This window comes from Fundulus heteroclitus, unplaced genomic scaffold, assembly GCF_011125445.2.
Source record: "Fundulus heteroclitus isolate FHET01 unplaced genomic scaffold, MU-UCD_Fhet_4.1 scaffold_614, whole genome shotgun sequence".
Classification (NCBI taxonomy): Eukaryota; Metazoa; Chordata; class Actinopteri; order Cyprinodontiformes; family Fundulidae; genus Fundulus; species Fundulus heteroclitus.
The window spans coordinates 31559-52044 of NW_023397049.1; the positions used below are offsets into that span (position 1 = coordinate 31559).

At 39.0% G+C, this 20486-nt stretch overlaps 2 protein-coding genes across 2 annotated transcripts; one reads left to right on the forward strand and one right to left on the reverse strand.

The window, feature by feature from the left end:
• Positions 1 to 657: 657 nt before the first annotated feature.
• On the reverse strand, positions 658 to 4668 carry prok1 (prokineticin 1). Its single transcript, XM_036133375.1, has 3 exons — positions 4443 to 4668; positions 3481 to 3606; positions 658 to 1722 (listed from the first exon to the last, which is right to left on the reverse strand). The coding sequence occupies exons 1-3, from the start codon at positions 4515 to 4517 to the stop codon at positions 1603 to 1605; spliced, it is 321 nt and encodes a 106-aa protein (XP_035989268.1). The 5' UTR covers positions 4518 to 4668; the 3' UTR covers positions 658 to 1602.
• Positions 4669 to 11648: 6980 nt separating this feature from the next.
• Positions 11649 to 19758, forward strand: lamtor5 (late endosomal/lysosomal adaptor, MAPK and MTOR activator 5). Its single transcript, XM_012870563.3, has 4 exons — positions 11649 to 11791; positions 11893 to 11954; positions 17429 to 17546; positions 19362 to 19758. The coding sequence occupies exons 1-4, from the start codon at positions 11748 to 11750 to the stop codon at positions 19420 to 19422; spliced, it is 285 nt and encodes a 94-aa protein (XP_012726017.1). The 5' UTR covers positions 11649 to 11747; the 3' UTR covers positions 19423 to 19758.
• The last annotated feature ends 728 nt before the right edge of the window (positions 19759 to 20486 follow it).

Here is a 20486-nt window from a genome sequence, read left to right on the forward strand (position 1 = left end):
TCTTGAAGGTGGACTGAATGACGCCCAACCCTGGTCTCTGCAGTCAATCTGAAGCTGTAAGTGTTGTGTTGCTGTTGCTACAGTTATGTGGCTTTTTATCAATATAACCGATTTTTAAACCAGTTTTTTACACATTGATCTGTTTGAGACCCTGGGAGTGCACTGCTGCAGCATTCCCTTTTCCACCTGTTATTATATGAAAGCGATATGTTTCCACCAAGTAAAAAAACAACTACAAGAAAAACATTTTACTCCGTGGTATTGTTTACCAGTGCCAATATATATTTTTATTTTCAGCAGTTTATAAGAATTTGTGTCTGAGCCTTTTTTTTTTTATCTTGGGTGTATGTCCTACAGCAGAGCATTATTTTAATAGTTTCCTATGAGGTGTTGTACATTTACAACTAATTTAAAAACTACACACCTAAAATTGGTACAGATTACCATGAGGCCGTGGGGGACTTGGACAAAGGTAGGAATCTGACATAATTGGTGAAAACACATGTACTCAGATGTGTTCTTGCATCAAACAGCATCTCAATGCCGAATGTTTCCATCTTAAACTGTAATACCTGTTATGCTAATATTGTTTGATATAGATCAAATAGTTAGTTGATTTTTAATTTCCATATATATATCTATATATCTATTTCAGTAGCATTGTTGATATGTATGAGCAAAATAATATGTAACTACATTCCTTTATAACATTCATCCTGCAGAAAAGAGGAAAACGAATTCTCAGGAACATAAATGAAAAAAACAATGATTTCTAAAATTCTGTGTCTGATTTACAACTGTTCACATTTCTCATGTGCTGATAATACTATATCATATTTGTCATTCTCAACATTCTTTTCCAATCATTCCTCCAAGCAAAATGTGGTGTTCATCAAAATAAATAAAGAAAACAAGGCTGCAGAATTAAAGGTGAAAGTCCACACAAAGACGTCTAAGATTTTAAACTTGCAGGGTCGATCAAACTGGCAAACAAAGTCTGACTCTCAGTGTCTTTGTTCAGGCGAAATTTGGACAATTTATGCTCCAATTTCCAACATATTTTTCTGGGTTAAACAAAAATACGTCTTACTGGACTTTGTTGAATTCTTGCCATAGTTACCCCAAAGATTTATGTATTTGAGATTGTCAGCAAGTCTGCTGTTGGAAATGTTCACCAGGAGCTTCCCTCTGAATCGATCTTTAAAAATCTAAAATTTATCTGTGCAGCCTTTATCAGGACCCTCAATATAATCAAACCTTTTTAAAAAATGTGACTTGATCGCACATGGAGAACATAGGACTGTAGGTTTATTGACAATAATATATATTTCTATGTACATCTCACTTGATAAATTAGCTTAAAGTGTGCAGAATATAAATGCATGGTTCACAAAGAGCTTGATAGTAAACTTTGGCTTTATAGATCCAACTTTCCTACATCTGTGGTGCTTTACAGTAAATTGCACTATGTTGTTATGTCATAAGTTGGGTTTTACTGCATAGTACATAAAGAAAAAAATGAAGTTGTTGCAGATGATTGTGGTCCACAGCCTTCTCGACTTCTTTGCTCAAATTGTATCCATCTGAGCATTTGGCCATCTGTTAAAAGTCCATGTTTTTAAAGTCTTCAGTACATCTGTACTTGCTGTCAGCAAACCTGGAGCACACCAGGTGGGGGAGACAGGGGCATGTATGATGTAGCCTTTTCCCAGTGTATGGTACCTGAAAGAGGGGGAAAAAACGATAAGAATTCAGAAGTGGTGGTCTGAAGGGGCTGGGGGGTGGGGGGTGGGGGGTTAATGTGACATTCAAAATCTTTTATCAGTTGACATGTGGAGCAGTGGGCTTTAAAACGACTTCTATACTGAACTGTAGAGGTGGAGTCATTCCCTGCTGAACAAACTGTTCACTCGTCTAGATGATCAAGGAGATATATGACTCTAATCGCGCCATTCGGTGTGGACACGATCAATATCCTCTGCAGTTATCAGCAGCTTTTCCAGAGCTACGGCCAACCTGCCAGCACTTGATACAATCTAAACCTCTGACGGCGAGTGTGAGAAGCATGTGTGACAGCTCTTGTGTGTGTGTGTGAAGGAGAGACGGCGATGCTGGAAGATAACTGAAATGATAGTGTCTTACAAAAGTATTCTCACACCTTGAACTTGTTATCCTGTCATGCTGTTAGGTATCAGCATGACAGAAGTGTTGAACCATGGGGGTTCTATTGTTATGTTTGTATTTTTAGTGAAATAAAAATATGAAATGCTACTACAGCTACAAGTATGCAAGAATAATCAGCAATAAATGGTGGATGGATCGGCTTTTAACATTTATTAACTGATTTCCCCCCCCCCTCCCCATTCTTCTTTGTCAAATTGGTGAGGTAGAGTCAGACTGAATGCAGAGCATATGTGAACATAAACTTTATAGTTTTGCTACGGATTCTGATCTGGGTTTAAGTCTGGACTTTACCTAGGCCACTCTAACATATAGATCTGCTTCTCTTCTAGCTCTGACTACATATTTAGGGCTGTCCCAGTCTCAAGACTTTTACACCCTCTAACAAGTTTTCCTCAGTGGTTGCCTTGTGTTCAGCTCCATCCATCTACCCATCACCTCTGACAGTCGTCCCTGTCCCTGCATGACGCTGCCATCATTCTATTTCACAGGAAGGATGATGTTCAGTTATAGTTTTAAGGACAAAAATAAATATTTTGGTGTCATCTAACCAGAGTACCTTCTTCCAGATGTTTTCTTTGTCCCCTCTCTCCAGTGGCAAACTTCAAAACAGGACTTCCAATGGCTTTCTTTCAGTATCAGCTTTCTTCTTGTCACTTTTCCATAATGGCAAAATTGGTAGAGAGCATGGCTATTAGCTGTCTTGCTGCCAAATCATCTCTCCTGAGCTGTGAACACATGCAGCTCCTCCAGAGTTACCATGGACTTGGCTGCTTCTCTTGCCCAGACAGGTGAGTCAGTTTTGGTGGACGGCCATGGTTTTTAAAATGTTTTTCTATTTTTGAATGATCGTTTGGACCAATCATGAAAAGTCTAGTGTTTGGAATATTGTTTTGGCTAACTCTGCTTTAAACTTCTCCATATCTTTCTCCCTAACCTGTCTGCTGCGTTCCGTGATCTTCATGATACTGTTTGTTCACTAATGTTTTTAAAGAAACCTCTAAAGCCTTTACAGAACTGCTGGACACTAAATCATACCGAGGTGGACTTTTCTTTTACTAATTAGGCGACTGCTGATGGTAACTGGGTTTTATTTACAGGTTGTAGGGTTAAGGTGGGCTCAATACAAACGAATACCAATCTATCAGATCTTTACTTTGTATTATTTTCTTTCAGGTGGTCACCACTCCGTATTGGTACATCATATGACATCCCAATAAAACACACTGAAGTTCGTAATTGAAATGAAAACGCTCAGGGGTTATTAAGACATTCCCGAGTTGCTGTGTTTGGACCCACTTTGTGGCTGAAGGGGTGGCATTCATCCCCCTCCACTCCTCTTGGGATGCACATCCTCAGACCTCTCAGCCAGAGACTGACAGCACAGCAGAGACCAAAACCACACTGCATGTCTTTCTCACAGGCCTGCAGGACAAGCAGAGGGAAAATAAGGCAGCAATACAGACAACTGTGTCTGAAAAAAAGAAACAGATGAACAGATGCATAATTACTCTACGTCATTCTCAACACTGTAACAGAGGCACGCTCTACAATAATTTCAAACAGCAATTTTTTTTTCAGTGATCTGTCATCTTGTTAATTGATTTATAAATGACTAGCAGTTGGCAGACTGAAATGATTTCCTTTTGGATTTTTCCAGGAGACTGAAGCGGAGGAGGATGTGGTCTGCTGTCAGTCATGTGTAATTCAGTTAAACATAATTGTCCAGAAACGCAAGCTGTTCCGTTTGGCTATTACAAGTGCTGATTTTCATCAGGCACCACGTTTTCATATTTATATTTGCGGGGAAAGCAGAATATTTAATTGATTGGTTTTATGGATCTAAATCAAAACATATAACACCTGTGGGGTGCTACTTTCTACTAGTGTTTTAAAGGTCAAAAAATAGATGCATCATTAACTATGTATAATTATGGAGGAGATTTTTCTTAGCAACCTTTGCATTTATTAAAAGCTGCTACTTTGCTATCTTTTAAAAAGGCTGTTTTAAAATGAAACTGTTTTAGCAAAGTTTCCCAGTAAGAAAATGAGAACAGATACAAAACCATGGTATTACTGCAATTTCAAGGCTTCCTTTTTACTTTTACAGATTAAAAAAGCAAAATGTGTTTAATTATTATCAATCAGGATCAGCTGATTAATTTGAAACATATTTATATTTGCATCCAAAGTCCAAAAAGGTATTGTTAATAAATGAGGTACGTAAGAGCGAGCTTGAGAGCCCCAAACTTCCCACTCACCCCTGTGATCACAGCTCCTCTGGACCAGCTCAGAGACACCAGCAGGAATGACAGCAACACTGCATTGAGGTCCATGGCAGCAGCAACAGGAACTCTCGGAAACGTTGACGGACTCTGCAGCACCTTACACTGGTGGGGTCCAGCTTCTTCAGGCAGTCATGAAGGTCTGGAGAACTCCTCAGAAACAGAGGGGATCCTTACTCTCTCTCTCTCTCTTTATCCACCTGCAGCCTCCACCCAACCCCCCCCCCCCCCCACCCCAACTCCCTACGTTTGACAGTTCCCCACGCCCTCCCTGCTCGTCTGCTGAGAAGCTTTGTCATCTTAGTCATCGGGATGATGAAGGTTCTCCTCAGCTCTCCTGTGCTTGTAGATTTCTGCCTGCTGCATGACATTAGTCTCCCAAAGACAGAGGCTACCACCATTTCAGTGTTTAGTGATTAAACATAACATAGGAAACTGGGTAACTCGGGCTAAATAAAAGAGTTTTTTTTTAAGAAGTGTCTGAAAAGTCATTGTAAGTCATTACTTTGTAGAGGAACTTTTTGTTGCAATTGCAGCTGCAAGTCTTTGGGGTATGTTTCTATCTAGACTGAACATGTTCTAACTAAAATTGAGAGGTTACAAATTACAAAAATTTGGATACAATCCTTGACAATAAACTGACGTTTAACACAAACACTTAATCATTTTTAAAAGGGTTCCATGAATTGTATTTTTTAAGGAAGTTTAATATTTTTTGTGTAAACAGAATAATTACAAGCTTTTCTTTATAGATCTTTCATAAAAACCATTTTAACATTCTCTATGGTTGCCTGGTTCAGTAATCTGAGTATTCAAAATAAAAACAGACTAAGCAAAATCGTTAAGGTAGCAAATAAGATTATCAGTGTTGCCCAACCTCTTCTGAATTACATTTTTATTTGTCATACCACTCAGAAAGCCAAGTTGATTTTACAGTTTCCTGACCACCTTCTCAATGTGGAGATCCAGCTTCTCTCCTCTGGGCAGAAGTTTAGGCTTCCTAGGATAAAAACCAACAGATGTTGTACCTACAGCAATCAGGTCTCTAAGCCCGAGTTATTTTTCGACTATTGTTTTTATATAAATTTTTAATGGAGTTTTTATTCATCCTTACAAGTTCGTGTTTATAATGTTGGAAATCTGTGTTGTGCCGTATGTATGCATGTAGCTAGCATCTAGCTGCATGACAAATTTCTCCCATGGGGGACAATAAAGGAATTTAACTGAACTGAAACCCTTCCATTGTACAGTAGCTCTGTAAGTTTAGGGTGAGGGTGAACATCCCCCACGGCCTCGGCACTTTTGGAGCTTCTAACAGTTTGCCTTCCAGTATTGCCCCATATTTTGTTCCTATCATCTTCCCATCAAGTGTGACCACCTTCTCTGTCTCTGCTGAAGAGAAGCATCCCCAAAACATGATGCTGCCGCAGCTATTTCTGTGTGTGTGCAGGGTGTTTAGATGTTCAGGATTCCAAACACAGTGTTTTTCATGTCAACCAAAACAGATAAAATTTAATCCGATCTGAGCAGAGCACCTTCCTCTATATCATCATCCTCATCCTTTTGATTTCTTTGAACAATTGAATAATATTGCCTCCTCTCCATATACATCAGATTTACAGAGTGCAAAACTGATATTATATGCATATGCTCTGGCTGCTTTTTATTTGTAGTTATGAGTAAAATAGTAAACTTGGCTGAATTTAGATGCACGCCACACTTTTCAGATTTGTATTGGTAAAAATAATGGTTGGAAACACCTGGTATCGTTTTCCTCCCACTGCTCATTTAAGCACTACTTTAAGTTGGTCTATCAGAAATATTCCAGTGAAATACATTTTAAGTTTGTGGTTGTTACATAAAAAAGGGAAGAATTGAAGGTGTGTTTAAACTTTTGTGAGGTATAATATCAGTTTCAGCACAATTTTCTTATTCTGTTCTGAAAACAATGAAATATTGGAGCAATTTCAGTTTATTCCTCATGTGAAAGGTTTTACCTTGCTATATTGTCATTTAATCAAATTTAGGAAAATAGGTAATTAGTCTTGAAAAATGTGGAAAAAAAGGTAATCATAGAACACTGTGAAGGTTTAATTATATGGTGACTCTGTGTCAGATCTCATCTGCGCACTTTAGCATGATCATATAAATACGAAAATATGGTATCAGTGTTTATAAAATATTGAAGATTACTTAAATATGTTGGAACCAGGAAATACGCAATGACACGTAGCTGCAATGAATCATTCTGCTTATGCAAACGTGCACTTCAATATCCGTTTGCCTACGTGCATATTTGCAGCTGCGGATGGTGAAGGGCCCCTGGTTGTCGGCAAGAAGCAGACAGGCTGGGATTTAAGATGCATAAAGAGAAATATGAGAATAAGAAGAAGGGAAGCATAAAGAGAAGAATTTAAGTCTAGCAGGGGCGTGTAGCCGGTGGGTTAGTCAGCAGGACAATTACCCTGCTGCTGGGCAGGTGATGGATTCCTCCTGTGCTGCGGTCACATAATTATATTCACCCAGTTCTGCTTCGTCAGCAGGAGCACGGAGCACCCATCCTCTTGGAAAAGGCAACAGAAATGATCCAGGAAGAAGAGCTTACATGTTTCAAAGTAACTTAAGCGAAATGGCTTAAATTATGTTCTTTAAAGTAACAGCAGTGGGAAAGAAGGTTCCTGATATGAAGACTGACCTAGAAAATTGCATACACTCCTCATAACTACTGTAACCTAAGAGACTCCAAAGATGTCAAACTTTCACATCATTCACTGTATCACCATCATATTTTGTATTTGTAACAGAATAATTTTGGTTTCCCTATATAGATAAAACAAGGCCTTAAACAGAGTTTTCCTTCCTCCTTGCTGACAAATTGTAAATATGGACTCATTGCTTTGTGACAAGTGGAAGCTTAGTTACTCCACTTAATGATGTGAGTCTTAACAAAGATTTTTAAACACTCATGTCATAATATTGTTTCTATGACAGTTTTCATATTTGAATGTGAGAGAGCCATAAAAAGGCCTAAAGGGATGAAGCTGTTCCCCTCTTTTCTTGTTGCCCTCTTGTCCCCATTCCTCTGAAAGACAAATATTGGATAAAAAGCTGAAACTCTGTGTGTGGAAACGCAGGACTTTATCAAAAACTGAGAAAAAAACTCTAAAGTTCTTAGAGCTTTATTTGGTTGACTGATAAGTTGCCAAAACAAAGAGTTATTCATTGTTCTAGCCAAACTTTTCAGTGGGAAGCTAGTTGTTCAGCGATTGTTTTTGTGGTAGATGATGCTTTTGTTTGTCTGGTTTCTTCCTCTGGCTTCCAGGGAAGGCAGAGTCTTTTTCTGCAAATCACCCGAATTGCAAACCATGGATCTGGTCAGCTGGTCGCTCAACGCAATTAGTCAAATTTTTCAAAGAGAAGATCGGGCACAGGGGAACCTAGCTGTCCCGAGAGGACACATGCAGCTGGATACACTCTGGATTCCTGGGGAAAGTGGAAGATTATGTCTGTCTATTTTGTCTATTGAGGATGTGGAAGATGTGTACATAATTTAATTTATGGTAACAGGATTTCTGCTTATTGGAGCTGGTATACCTGGTATATCGGCAAATTCACAAGATCTTGGCGGCTGTTCTAGCCATGGTGAGGCTGCCAGGAATGTGTGATGGATTAGATTCAGCTTTGCACTCCCAGACTCAGATGCTTTGTGAGCAAAACCGCAAGCTGGATGTGATCCTGGCACAGCATTGCATTTCGGCTGTGATCTGAACTCAATGGTGAAATGGAATAGACCTCTGGGAAGTTCTAAGCTAAATTTACGGTGGAAAGACCAACAAATTCAGCTGTTTGGGATGCCATGAAGATGGACCAGCAAAGACTTGAAGGCAGATAGAAATGTCGCAGTCCAAAAGAATTTCCTTGCTATCTGAATTGGCTGCCCGATGCTGGCCTTAGAGGCTGGTATCTCAAGCTCTACCCCTTCCCGCCCCTTCCATGACACCTGTGACCTGGGCCAGTGCTCTTCTGAACTGCTGATATACATACCATCTAAGACTATCGCTGGAGGGGGGCTACTGGAAGTCATGGGCCTACACTGATGCACACATACACACATGAACATGGCGATAAATACACACCCCTCTGACTCACTGCCTCCGCTGTACCCCTTCCTTATACTCTATATTTATAGACTAACGCCTGTTCATTTTTAAATGTATAAAAACTCATTGTTCAATGCAAACGGGGGTGTCAGATGGATAATTAGATGGATTTTCTTATAAATTATTTGAAAGTTTGTTTTGATATAGCCCTAATATACACAGTGAGATACTTTATGTAGCCATCAATCATTTTCTGGTATATTTCTGGCTACATTTATTAACGAGTATTGATGTGCCTTTGGATCCTTGCTCTGTTGGAATACTCAGTTTTGTCCAAGTTCCAATTATATTGCTGTTGGTTTTATGTGAAGTATAAGAATTTGGAAGTAGTCCTCTCTTCTGTTTTTCCATCCAGATTTTGCAATGCACCAGTACCACTAACAGCAAGTCAACCCCACGATGCTGCTACTACCACGCTTATCAATTGATCCAATGTCCCTACATTTGACAGCCTCACCTTAAACTCCTCCAAACATACTTCTTATCATGAGGTCAAAAAGCTCAATCTTTGTCTGCTCAGACCATAAAACCTTTCCCCAAAAAGGGACTATCCTTGTTCATGAAGGCAGCTGCAAAATTCAGACTAGCTTGAAGGTGTCACTCTTGTAGAAGGGACTTTTTTCTTGCTCTCTCCCTTCCAGTGGATGTTGATGTTAAACAGGCTTCACTATAGACAATGGTACTGTTGCTCCAACAGGTTCTGGTTCATGAAGGCTTGAGCTTTGGTGGTTCCTGGGTTGTTGCTGAGCAATCTAAACAATTGCCTTTCATGTGACACATCATCACATCACATCATATATATATGTCAGGAGTTTCTGAGAAACTGTGGAGAATTTTCTCCAAACACAACATACCGGTAAATTTCCAAACCTAATAACACTCTCAGACAAAAACTGGCTCATCCCAAAGACAGAACACCCACACCACAGCTGAGCGGCATATTGTATGTGGTTCAATGGAGCGAGGACTGCTCGGACTCCTACATTGGAGAAACCAAACAATAACTGCATAAACACATGGCCCAGCACAGGAGGGCCAGCAGCTCGGGGCAAGATTCAGCAGTCCACTTTCACCACAAGAACAAAGGGCACTCTTTTGACAACAATGGTGTCTAGATTTTGGACAGAGAGAACAGATGGTTTGAAAGAGGGTTGAAAGAAGCCATCTTGGTCAAAAGGAAAAGCCATCACTGAACAAGGGCTGGCTTCCAACTCCTCAGTGTTTACAGTTTGGTTCTTCAACAAATTCCAAAGAGATTACATCAGCAGTCTTGTCATGATTAAGGTGCCCAAGTACTCCACTCACACCAAGTAATAGCCTCTTATGATCCAGGACAGTGGCGGGCGTGTCATTGATTTGCATCGGACTTGGAATGCACCTTGGAGGACGGACCTCCATGTCCTTAAAAACAGCAGCGTGCCAACTGCAGGTTGCTCAAGAGCGAGACACCAGAATTGACAAAGACTCCTGGATAGGTATCAAACTATTTTCAGAAGGAAAAGGAACTATTTTCTGAGAGGGAAATTTGGGTTGTGGGTTTGATTCCAGCTTCTTTCTGTCACATGTTGATGCAGCCTCTGGGTATCGTGTGTGCGTGTTTGTGAATTCGACTGGGTGAATGTGGCTCCAGTGTTAGACGCTTTCAGTGAACGGCACAACTAAAAAAGTACAATAGAAAAGGAGTCCATTTAATAACTTGTGATCTTAGATCCTGTACTTCTTTGGCTCTATACTATCCCAACGCATGTATGTCATGCTACAGTTCTCCTTTTCATGTCTTCTCTGAGTTTCTTGGACATTTCCAATGTTCTGAGTATTGCTCAAACTAATGAGCGCTGTCATAAAAATACTTTTTATGTTGGCAAAAAGAAGTTATCTTGCTAACAATAGGGTGATTGGACTTGTCTAATTAAAATACGTTTTTAAACCATCAGTACCTCTTATTAAGTCAATGCAGTTCAGATGTTCAAGTTTGCTATGGTGCATCATGTTTGCACAGCTTTGGTGTGATTATTCTGGGCATGACTGCATATCCAGAAGTGGGTTGACTTTTTTTAACTACATCACTGAGCAAAAAATATTTCACATTTAACTATATTAAAACTGGAGACAATATGGTTGGATGAAAGTATTAGGAAATCTTTGCTTATTGTATGAGTATCATCAAAATGTGGAGTGCAAGAGAGCAAAGTGGAAATTGGATTATTAGCCTCTATTCAAGAGGGAAAAATAATTAAAGTAATTTAATTATGAATTTATGCAGCTCTGAATGAGAACGTCAGTTCCTCAGTGGGGCTGGGTGAAATGAGTGAAATAACAACGAGGAAATAACAAGCAGCTGTTTCACTACCTCTCTATCTATCTATCTGTGTCACTAAATCGTGGTTTGCTGTCAAAACTGGTCTATTTCATGATATAATGTAAAATAACTTAAAGTTTCCAAAAACCACCACATCAACAGACATTTTTAAAACAGTTATTAAAAACAAATGTGACTTTTTTTATTTGCTGTCTTTTTGTTAGGACAAAACCAAATAAAAGGTATCTATTGTCAGTTGTTATTTTTGATTAAAGGATGTAGTTTTTTGTGCCTGAATGTTCATGTTTGGAAAACAGGTGGCAGTTTATTTAAATTGATGCTTTGTGTTTCCTATCAGAAAAAAAAACAAAACACTTGGTTAAATAGATACGTTTGAATCTAAATTTGCCAGGTGTATGATTAATTTTAGCAGATAGCTTGACCAATGAGGTCAGAAGAGTTAAGTTGTGTTTGGTGTGATCCACATTCAGACCTCGGAAGTAAATAGTCACTACTAACATTTGTTCTTAGTTCACTGTGATTCTGTGGCAGCTATGAGCTGGTTGGCCAGTTGTTTTTGACTCAAGCAAATATCTTTCCTTCAATAGATCTATTAAAGTTTGTGTTAATACCATGATACTGTAGTATTTTTAATTCAGTTTTTTTTTTTTCTAATCAATTGCGCTTCGTATTTTTTGTCCTCATGAGGACTCTTAGCCCACGTGACAGTCAGCTGACTCTATCCCGGAAACGTTACATGAAGCGGATATCAACAAAAAGAGATTTTTATCCAGAGATTTTTCTTTTACATAATTTTACGAAATGTCGTCGATGGAGTCGACGCTTGAACAGCATCTAGACGACACGTGAGTGGAAACCGGTCGGCAGCTTTGTTTGGTTTTCACATTTTGTGAGCACAAAGTCGACTTTTCTTTCTCCGTTTGTCTGTTTCTGTGTTCTTTCTTAGAATGAAGAACCCAGCTGTGGTCGGTGTCCTCTGCACAGATGAACAGGGACACAGTCTGGGATGTAAGATTATATTCAGCCTTTATTTTTAATGAGATTCGCGGGAAAACAAATATGAGCGTTACAAGGAATGTTGTACCCAATTGATGGATTAAAATTCTAAATTAAATCTCCTTACACTATTTAATAGTTTGTCAGTGAAACTCCACTGTCGGAAGGGATATTTGTTAAACTCACAGCAAGTTGAAAAGTTACAAATCAATATAATCAATAAGCAAAATAGCAAAAAACAAAACAAAGAAAAAACAACAACGTAATACATGTTCATATTGAAAAGTGTCACAGCATGTGGCATACATGGTCATTTAGGATGTTCATGGTGACTCATGGTCACAGAGGATAACAACAGATATTAAAACTGGGACACATGGTAACTTCTGAGGGACAGCTGTCCGAGGCAGTGAGACACCTTGTCTTAACTATGATCCTCATGTTTCTTTGACACGTGGCTGCTGAACAGCTACGCTCACCCAAAAAAGGTTCACAAACTTAACTGTATTTTATTGTTTTTTCTAAATGTAATACACTGCCACAAATTATCACGTAAGTGTGTGGTGGAGGGAAATGATAAACAGGTTTCAACATTTTTAGCAGCGAGCTAGTGTTTTAGGCCCTCCCCAACAACTTTGCACATCTAGAGACTGAAATTATTTCCCCATTCTTCCTTGCCAGATATCACAAGCTCGGGTAGATTGGACAGTCACTTTTTAAGTCTTGCCACAAATTCTGAACAGAATTTATGTGAGGAAATTGATTGGGGGCCATTCTAGCACATCAATTTCCTCTGAAACTTGTGAAACTGCCCTATTGTTTAGGGTAATTTTCCTTGTGGGAGGTGAACCTCATTGCCAATCTCGAGTCTTTTGCATCTTCCAGTAGATTTTCCTTTGACTAGCTTCCTGCCCTTGTTGAAGAAAAGCCTCCAAACAGCCTGATGCTGTCGCCACCATGTCTCATTGTGGGAATGTTGCATTTATGGTGCTTTTCGTTGTTAGTTTCTAACCAAATACAGAGTTTTGCATGTAAGGAAAATATGTTTTCTGTTGGTCTCATCTGACCTGACCTTCTACCAATTCAATTCAATTCAATTTTATTTATACAGCGCCAAATCATGAAACATGTCATCTCAAGGCACTTTACAAAGTCAAGTTCAATCATATTATACATATTGGGTCAGATTATACAGATTGGTCAAAAATGTCCTATATAAGGAAACCAGTTGATTGCATCAAAGTCCCGACAAGCAGCATTCACTCCTGGGGAACCATAGAGCCACAGGAAGAGTCATCTGCATTGTACATGGCTTTGCTGCAATCCCTCATACTGAGCAAGCATGAAGCGACAGTGGGAAGAAAAACCACCCATTAACGGGAAGGAAAAACCTCCGGCAGAACCGGGCTCAGTATGAACGGTCATCTGCCTCGACCGACTGGGGTTACAGAAGACAGAGCAGAGACACAACAAGAGAGACAAAAAAGCACAGAAGCACACATTGATCCAGTAATCTGTTCTACATTAGATGGTAGTAGCGGGTGAGCCGTCTTCTCTGGATGATGTCACAGTTAACAGAACGCCAGACCAGGTGTACCTACTATGAAGAGAAAAGAGAGAGAACAGAAAGTTAAAGCAGAAATGACAACACATAATGCATAATTGAAGAACAGTAGAACTCAATAGAGTGAGAAAATTAGATCCTGATATACTCCAGTAGCCTAAGCCTATAGCAGTAAAACTATAAAGGTAGCTGAGAGTAACATGAGCCACTAGTTATAATTTTTGTCAAAAAGAAAAGTTTTAAGCCTAGTCTTAAAAGTAGACAGGGTGTCTGTCTCACGGACCAAAACTGGGAGTTGGTTCCACATGTTTCTTGTTTTCCCTGCACTTCTTGTGGCATCTGCAAAGTAACTCATTTCATTTTCAGATGATGGACCAATCGCTTCTCTTTTACATGTTTGAATCCTGATATTGTTTTCTTACCTAACCCTACTTTAAATATCCGCACACCTTTATCCCCTTTGAATTTGTATTCCAGGATGGCAGTGGCCTCTCTGCAGGAAAATATTTCCTGGTGCACAAAATGATTTGAGAAACCCAAGTTTGAAATGTGTAGCTCTGGAACTATCCAAATCAAATATCTTTGAAATGAGCTTGACAAATAAAAACAATTGGTGGAGGAAAAGCCCAACTGAACTTAATGGATCCTCATACTAGACCGGGTTCTGCTGGAGATTTCTTGCTGTTAAAGTTAACGATTCAATGCAACGAGCTGTCCACATACTTGTTCGGGAGAGGGATTGCTACAGCAGTGGCTCGATTCAATCGGCTGATTTTCCTTACAACAGGGGCCTGCAACCTTTACAGTCTAAAGAGCCATTTTGCCTACAGTCCACTTGAATTAAACTCGTTCAGAGCCGCAAATGTACCTGGCCTTTTGAAAAAGGACAAGTTTTAATTTTTGATAAAGATCTACTGTAGGAAATATGTAGAAAATGTATAAAATACTGGCACTTTTAGAATCATTCTGTTGTGAAATTAAAAGCAATTATTCCAAGAAAAAAACTGCTAAAACTTGCATTTATTATTATTACATTTAAATACCATAATAAAAATATAATTTGTAGCCAAAGTTATTAAGAGCCACTTGCGGCTCCAGAGCCACAGGTTGCAGACCCCTGGTCTAGAACTAGTGTCAAAATGGAACAAATGGAATTGACTTTCAATATATCTAAGTTAGAGCTGTACAATATACCGTGAACATATCACCATCCTAAAATCAGTGTGTGTATCGCAAAGGACAGTTTGGAGAGCAATAATTGTTGGCTAATATATTCCAAGTGTTATGAACTTGCATTTTACATGCAAATGTAATATTTAGACAGAATATTTAGACAGAATGTCATGGCAGCAGACGCTCACACTGGACACAGATTACGTTGCCCAAAAGGCTAAAGGTTACAGAGTAATGGAAGCACAAATGTGAAAAAAGAAATGAAAACACGGTTATTTTGCCCCTGATATTATCATCACAGTATTTACCAAAATTATTGCCTTTGTAAAATTTTCTAATATCATGTAACCCTAACCTGTATGACTGGACCGAATTGATTATACGTTGCGTTTTTGTATATAAATTGGATCTGTTTGTTGTGTAAAGTTCCTTTTAGATGACATTAGTCGTGAATTGTAGGGCTGTGTTTAAAAAAATTGATTATCCAACTCTGAATCGATTCTCATATTAATTCCTAAAGATATATTCATATAACCAAAGATTGATTAAAAAACAATGCATTTTCCACAGCTGGCATTTCGGCTCACACTGTACTCCGGGAGGATACATTTTTATATCATATTTTTAATAATGCACCAGGTTAGTGTCCCAATAGCAGCTCTAGAAATCTCTGCCGTCCTCTGTTTTCTATCCTGGATCGTTTTGGGTGTTCTTGTGAAAGCTATTGTCTCAACATCCAAGAAGAGGGTGTGGTCCGTACCGCAGCCATTAACTATCATTACTTTATTAATTGCTGTTGAATGTGTTGCATAACTACACAGTAATAAAATTCAAGTGACAGTTAAAAATGTTTTTAATACCAGCGATCCAACTTGAGATTGGATCGAAAAGAATCGACTCCAAGTCTTGAGAATTTGAATCGATACTCAGCCGTAGTAAATTGTCACTATATAATAATAATCAGCACTAAAGAATATCATCTGACAACTTGATGCTTAATGTCACGGCAGACCTTTGGAGGTCTAGTCTGTTTAGAGTTTGTGTCTTCGTTGATCATGAGCATTTTATAGTCCAAAGCAGAAATTATACGTCGTAAGTGTGCCGTCACAACTTCACAGGTTATGCAAGCATCTCATGACGACATTTGCCATCGTTGGTCCAAGATGGTGGGGTGCTGTATGCCTGCTGCACCGAGGACTCGCAGATGGTTTATTATCATTGTGGTAGTTGTCCTGTTTGTAAGAGAGGTGTGCGCACTTTCTATAAAGGTAAATAAAGCATACAAAAACAACAACAACAACAACCAAGAGGTATGTTGATGAATCAGTGCAATCAGCTGTCCACTGCCTCCACATGCTTGAAGAATTTTCACAGTCTGATGTTCGACTATTTGAACTGATCTGTGCAACATTCGTAAATGTTTCGCAAAGCACTGATACATCCATTTCCCTTTCCGGGGGTTTGCCAACAACACGTCTGTGATTAAATCAGAAGAGTCTTTTGTAAAATAAATACTGCCGGCAGCGAGATGTCACCTGTAGGCTTAAACATCCAAGCTTTGGAAAGTAGTTCATCAGGAAGATAAGAAGTTAGCTGCACCACAGAAAGAGTCAGAGGTTTTACAGTAAACAAAGGTGTAATCGCATCAGAAGGGACACCATTATGAGAAGTCCCTCTGTCGCAGCTTGGGTCGAGACAGCGGAGGTTCAAGGATGTCAAAAGACAGATGACTGCAATCCACTTTGCCCAAATCAATAGTGTAAACTTACATGTATAAACAGTTTTAGCTGTATGTAGGAATCACTGGCCCTCACTGAAACTGATCACTTCCCTATTAATATACAGTGACTCATCTGAAAACTTCTACCTATGCAACAAATTTGTGCAAATAGGGATTTTTTTTACAAAAGCTGAAAAGAGTCCACCTTTCTTCACAGTTCTGTAAGAAAAGACAGCATAAAGCCTCCGTGTCTACCTTTGCCCTCTCCTTTCATTGAGGACGGTCCCTCTGTGCCTTTGTGATGACCCACATGATCCTTACTCTGTGACTGTTATCTAGACTTCAGGATTGCGTTTCGATTTTTTTTCCGCCAGAAATAAATCCTCTGTTTAACTTTTAGCCCCCCAAGTTATAATAACCCACAAACCATTTGGAGAATGAGTATTTGCAGCCTGTGCATGATGAGATTAACTCTTAGAATAATCCAGGTCAGCAGGAAATTGCTGTGATGCAGATCCATCACAGGGGCTAACTAAAGCTAATTAGACAGCTGCTCATTTTGCTGCAGTTTTATTCATTAACGTATTTCCATAAATATAGATTTTTTATTTTTATTTTATTTTATTTTTTTGCTTAACTAAAGAAGTGCAACACAACTAATAATAAGATATTTTTACATCGTCTGACTTGTCAGCTGATTAGAGCAGCGGGAGGGAATATCGGCCGCGTCTTGTCAGTAGATCGGTGCGTCTATACGTCTAAGTAGTTCGTAATTGATCTATTTCTTGTTGAGAATTACAAATGAACAAGATTTAAAATACAACTAAGCCTAAGGCATTGTGACATTACAGAAAAACAAATGGTACCTGAAAGAGATGGTAGGAATAACCGTGCCACACTGTTTGACAAAGTCCCTAGACCTTGTTCATTGCACAGAAAAAAGTAGCGGGTAAGACTAAATAGACAGATACGCTCAAAAGCTTCTGCAGCTTGTCTTTATCCTAAATGTTCTCTTTTTATATTTTGCAGGCCGTGGGTCATTGTCCGACGAACACGGCGGTGTTGTGTCGGTTCTGGCAAAGCAAGCTGCGGCTCTTCCCAAAGACCCAACGGACTCCCCGACCGTCTGCCTGGAGTCTGACTCAGGGTGAGGCCTGATGCTGTTTCTGCTTGACTTGTATTTTCAGTTTACTTTATATTTATAATCTGTCTGGGGGGAAGCCTGTGGGGGCTTTGATTAATGCTTAAGGAGATCAATAAGGCGAGAGGAAGCTGCTGAAAGAAATCCAGAAGCAGACGGAATTCAGTTTTAGTACCTTGGGTGGCAGAGTGATCCAGTGGTTCTCTGACAGCTCACTGGAAGAAATGTCTTGATCAAGCCTTGGCCTTAAATTTTTCACTTTAAATACACATGCCAAGGAGGTTATTGGGGTTTTGAAATTCACATGAGCCTGCTCAGCTTAGGGGTCCATCCACCGACAGCTGAGGTAGCTGGTATGGGTGTTTTGTTCATGTCCTACAGGATTTTATCTTAGTGCCTCTGCTGCCACCTTGTGGTGTAAAACATCAGTCGATGCTGCAGAAGTAAACATTTTAGATGGCCAAAGAACTGTATGTCCTCAAAACCTTAAAGCCACAGTCTTTGTGTGCATATTAACTGTGATATTGCCCGGCATCTATTTATAACTGACATCCACAGTGGGAAACGTCTGATTTAAAAAGAAATCCAATAAGCATTCAATCTTTCATTCATAATTTATCGTCCTCTATTAATAGGGGAATTTACACATTTTACATCAAGATTTTGGGGGTGATTTTTGTGCAGAAATGTTCAAGTTTCAACATTCAAATAAAGTGTTCAGGAAAAAAAAAATGTTTTATTTTATTTATTCATTTATCTTTTTCAAACTTTACAAAAAGTACAGTTAAACGTTTCCTTTTGTAAAGTACAGTTAAACATTTGAGTAAATTGTTGGGCTTCAACAATATTCAACAGGTTGTTGTTTCCTATCTATACGTGTATGACTGTTATGAAAGAAATGCACCGTGTAAACACAGAAGAAACTTAATTCATATAGGTATAATTGATATGGATAAAATATATCAAAGTGTGACACCTATTCACCGATATATCACACGTTTATACCATTAACTGTGTATCAACCCTCCTGACCACTCAGGTCTTATGCCTCAAATCTACTCTGCATACCAGAACCAGAACCAAACACGGAAAAGCAGAATTTAGTTTTTATGCTCCACTTATCTGGTACAGACTCCCAGAAGACTTTAAAAGTGCTGAAACCCTGAGTTCTTTTTAAATCAAGGTTTAAAAACCTATTTGTTTACAACTGCCAATGAATGTCACTGTTTTAGTTTATAGTCCAACTTGTCTTGTATCTTAATCTACTGCTACTATTCCACTACAACGTGCTTTCCTTCTTTTCTTATGCTCTGTTAATGTACAGCCCTTTGAATTGTCTTGTTACGAAAATGTACTATACAAATAATCTTGCCTTACCTTGTACGGTAGTTATTGCAAAATCACCTTGTGCAACATGCATATTGTGCAGTGGCTGGACTACAGTTAGTGTTATCTAATTACTTTAGAAACAGGCATTCAGGCTGTCTTTGCCTGTAATAAATTAGCTGACACTAGTTGTTTAACGTGGCATGAAAAGGTTTTCCAAGGTAAAGTGGTGATAAGGTGGTCAGGTCATTAAAGAATAAATGCCAAAACAGATGTACCTTTTTTCAGTAGCTGGATGAACTGCTTCTTATCTAGGCTCTGTATTCTCTATAAACCCAACGCAGGAAAAAAAAACCTTTGTACTTTTTTATCTGTTTTACTTATTGCAAGTCATAAGTAGTTACCACATTCTCCGATATCATTGCACATTTTCCTACTGTTGTGTAGTTCTGCTTGTCTTATTGTGCTGTTGCTCTTTCTTTTATTGTGCTGTAGGAACATTTTGGTGAGGAGCCACGGAAGCATCACAATAGCAGTCCACAAGATCGCATCCTGAAGGCAGCAGGACTCTGGAGCAGTTTTATTGTAACAAAACGAACACACGAACAGTGACCGAATTTATGCAATTCAAACAAATCTGGAAGATGGTAAACTTTAGTTTCTGCATTGATTTGCTAAATGTTCCATATGTGCATATTTAGACCTAAATAGTTTTGCTTGTTATGTCAATGGTTTCTGTAACGATGTGATGTTATAGGGAGGCTTCTGTAAGCTGCCTGCCTCTGTCCTTTTTTTTTTTTTTTTTTTTTTTGGCCAGGATTGTTCTTAAATTCGAAGTATCCCTGCATTGAATAACAACTTTGAATAAACGTTAACTTGACTTTGAACTGTCCCCTTGTGTGCTAAGTATTCATTATTTTCTCTTTTGCTCGTTGTCACATGGTTAACCCATTAATTGTCCTTGGCAGCAACATGAGATGCAGAACCGGGTTGACGGATGGTAATTATCAACTGGCGCCACTTAAATAAGATGTTTTTTTTTTTCCACTATACAATAAAAAACAAGCAGCAGAACCCTTAAGAAGGTTGAGTGGAGATATTTTTGCAGTGTCTTGCAAGACCTGTTACATGTTGTGAATATTCCTTGACCTGAACCACAGGCTCAGCCTCAAGTTTTCTGTATTGAGCTCCATCCATCTGTCGAAGGATAGCCTTCCCGCAGCATGAGGCTGGTCCATCATGTTTCAATATAGGAACGGTTTGTTTAAACGATGGACAGTAATGGTTGCCTCTCACACTTCTACCCCTCAGAAGTGTGTGTGTGTGTAATTACTTCTCCAGACAGACACTCTTGGCCTTCTCTCAATAAGCTTCATGAGGCTCGGCACCTGAAGGTTTTTTCTTGAAGGAGTTCCCAGAGGTAGAGATGAAAATAAAGACAAACCACTGAATGGGAAGGTGTGTCTAAACTTTTGACGGTTAGAACTTGCTTGGGGGTTTTATTCTAATGCAGTGGACTCTGAGACAGACACGGAAGGGCAATTAGCGGAGAAAGGTGGGATAAAGTTAAAAGGAGCGTAAAGGAGAAAAGAATAGAAGAGATAAAGATTAAGAAAATAC

Excerpts from the sequence above, each read along its gene's own strand:
- lamtor5 (XM_012870563.3), top strand. The coding sequence starts at position 11,748 with ATGTCGTCGATGGAGTCGACGCTTGAACAGCATCTAGACGACAC. Across the intron at positions 11,955-17,428 it reads ACAGGGACACAGTCTGGGAT|GCCGTGGGTCATTGTCCGAC; the intron begins GTAAGATTATAT and ends TATATTTTGCAG. Across the intron at positions 17,547-19,361 it reads TGCCTGGAGTCTGACTCAGG|GAACATTTTGGTGAGGAGCC; the intron begins GTGAGGCCTGAT and ends ATTGTGCTGTAG.
- prok1 (XM_036133375.1), bottom strand. The coding sequence starts at position 4,517 with ATGGACCTCAATGCAGTGTTGCTGTCATTCCTGCTGGTGTCTCTGAGC. Across the intron at positions 3,607-4,442 it reads GAGGAGCTGTGATCACAGGG|GCCTGTGAGAAAGACATGCA; the intron begins GTGAGTGGGAAG and ends CTTGTCCTGCAG. Across the intron at positions 1,723-3,480 it reads GCCACCCCTTCAGCCACAAA|GTACCATACACTGGGAAAAG; the intron begins GTGGGTCCAAAC and ends CCCCTCTTTCAG.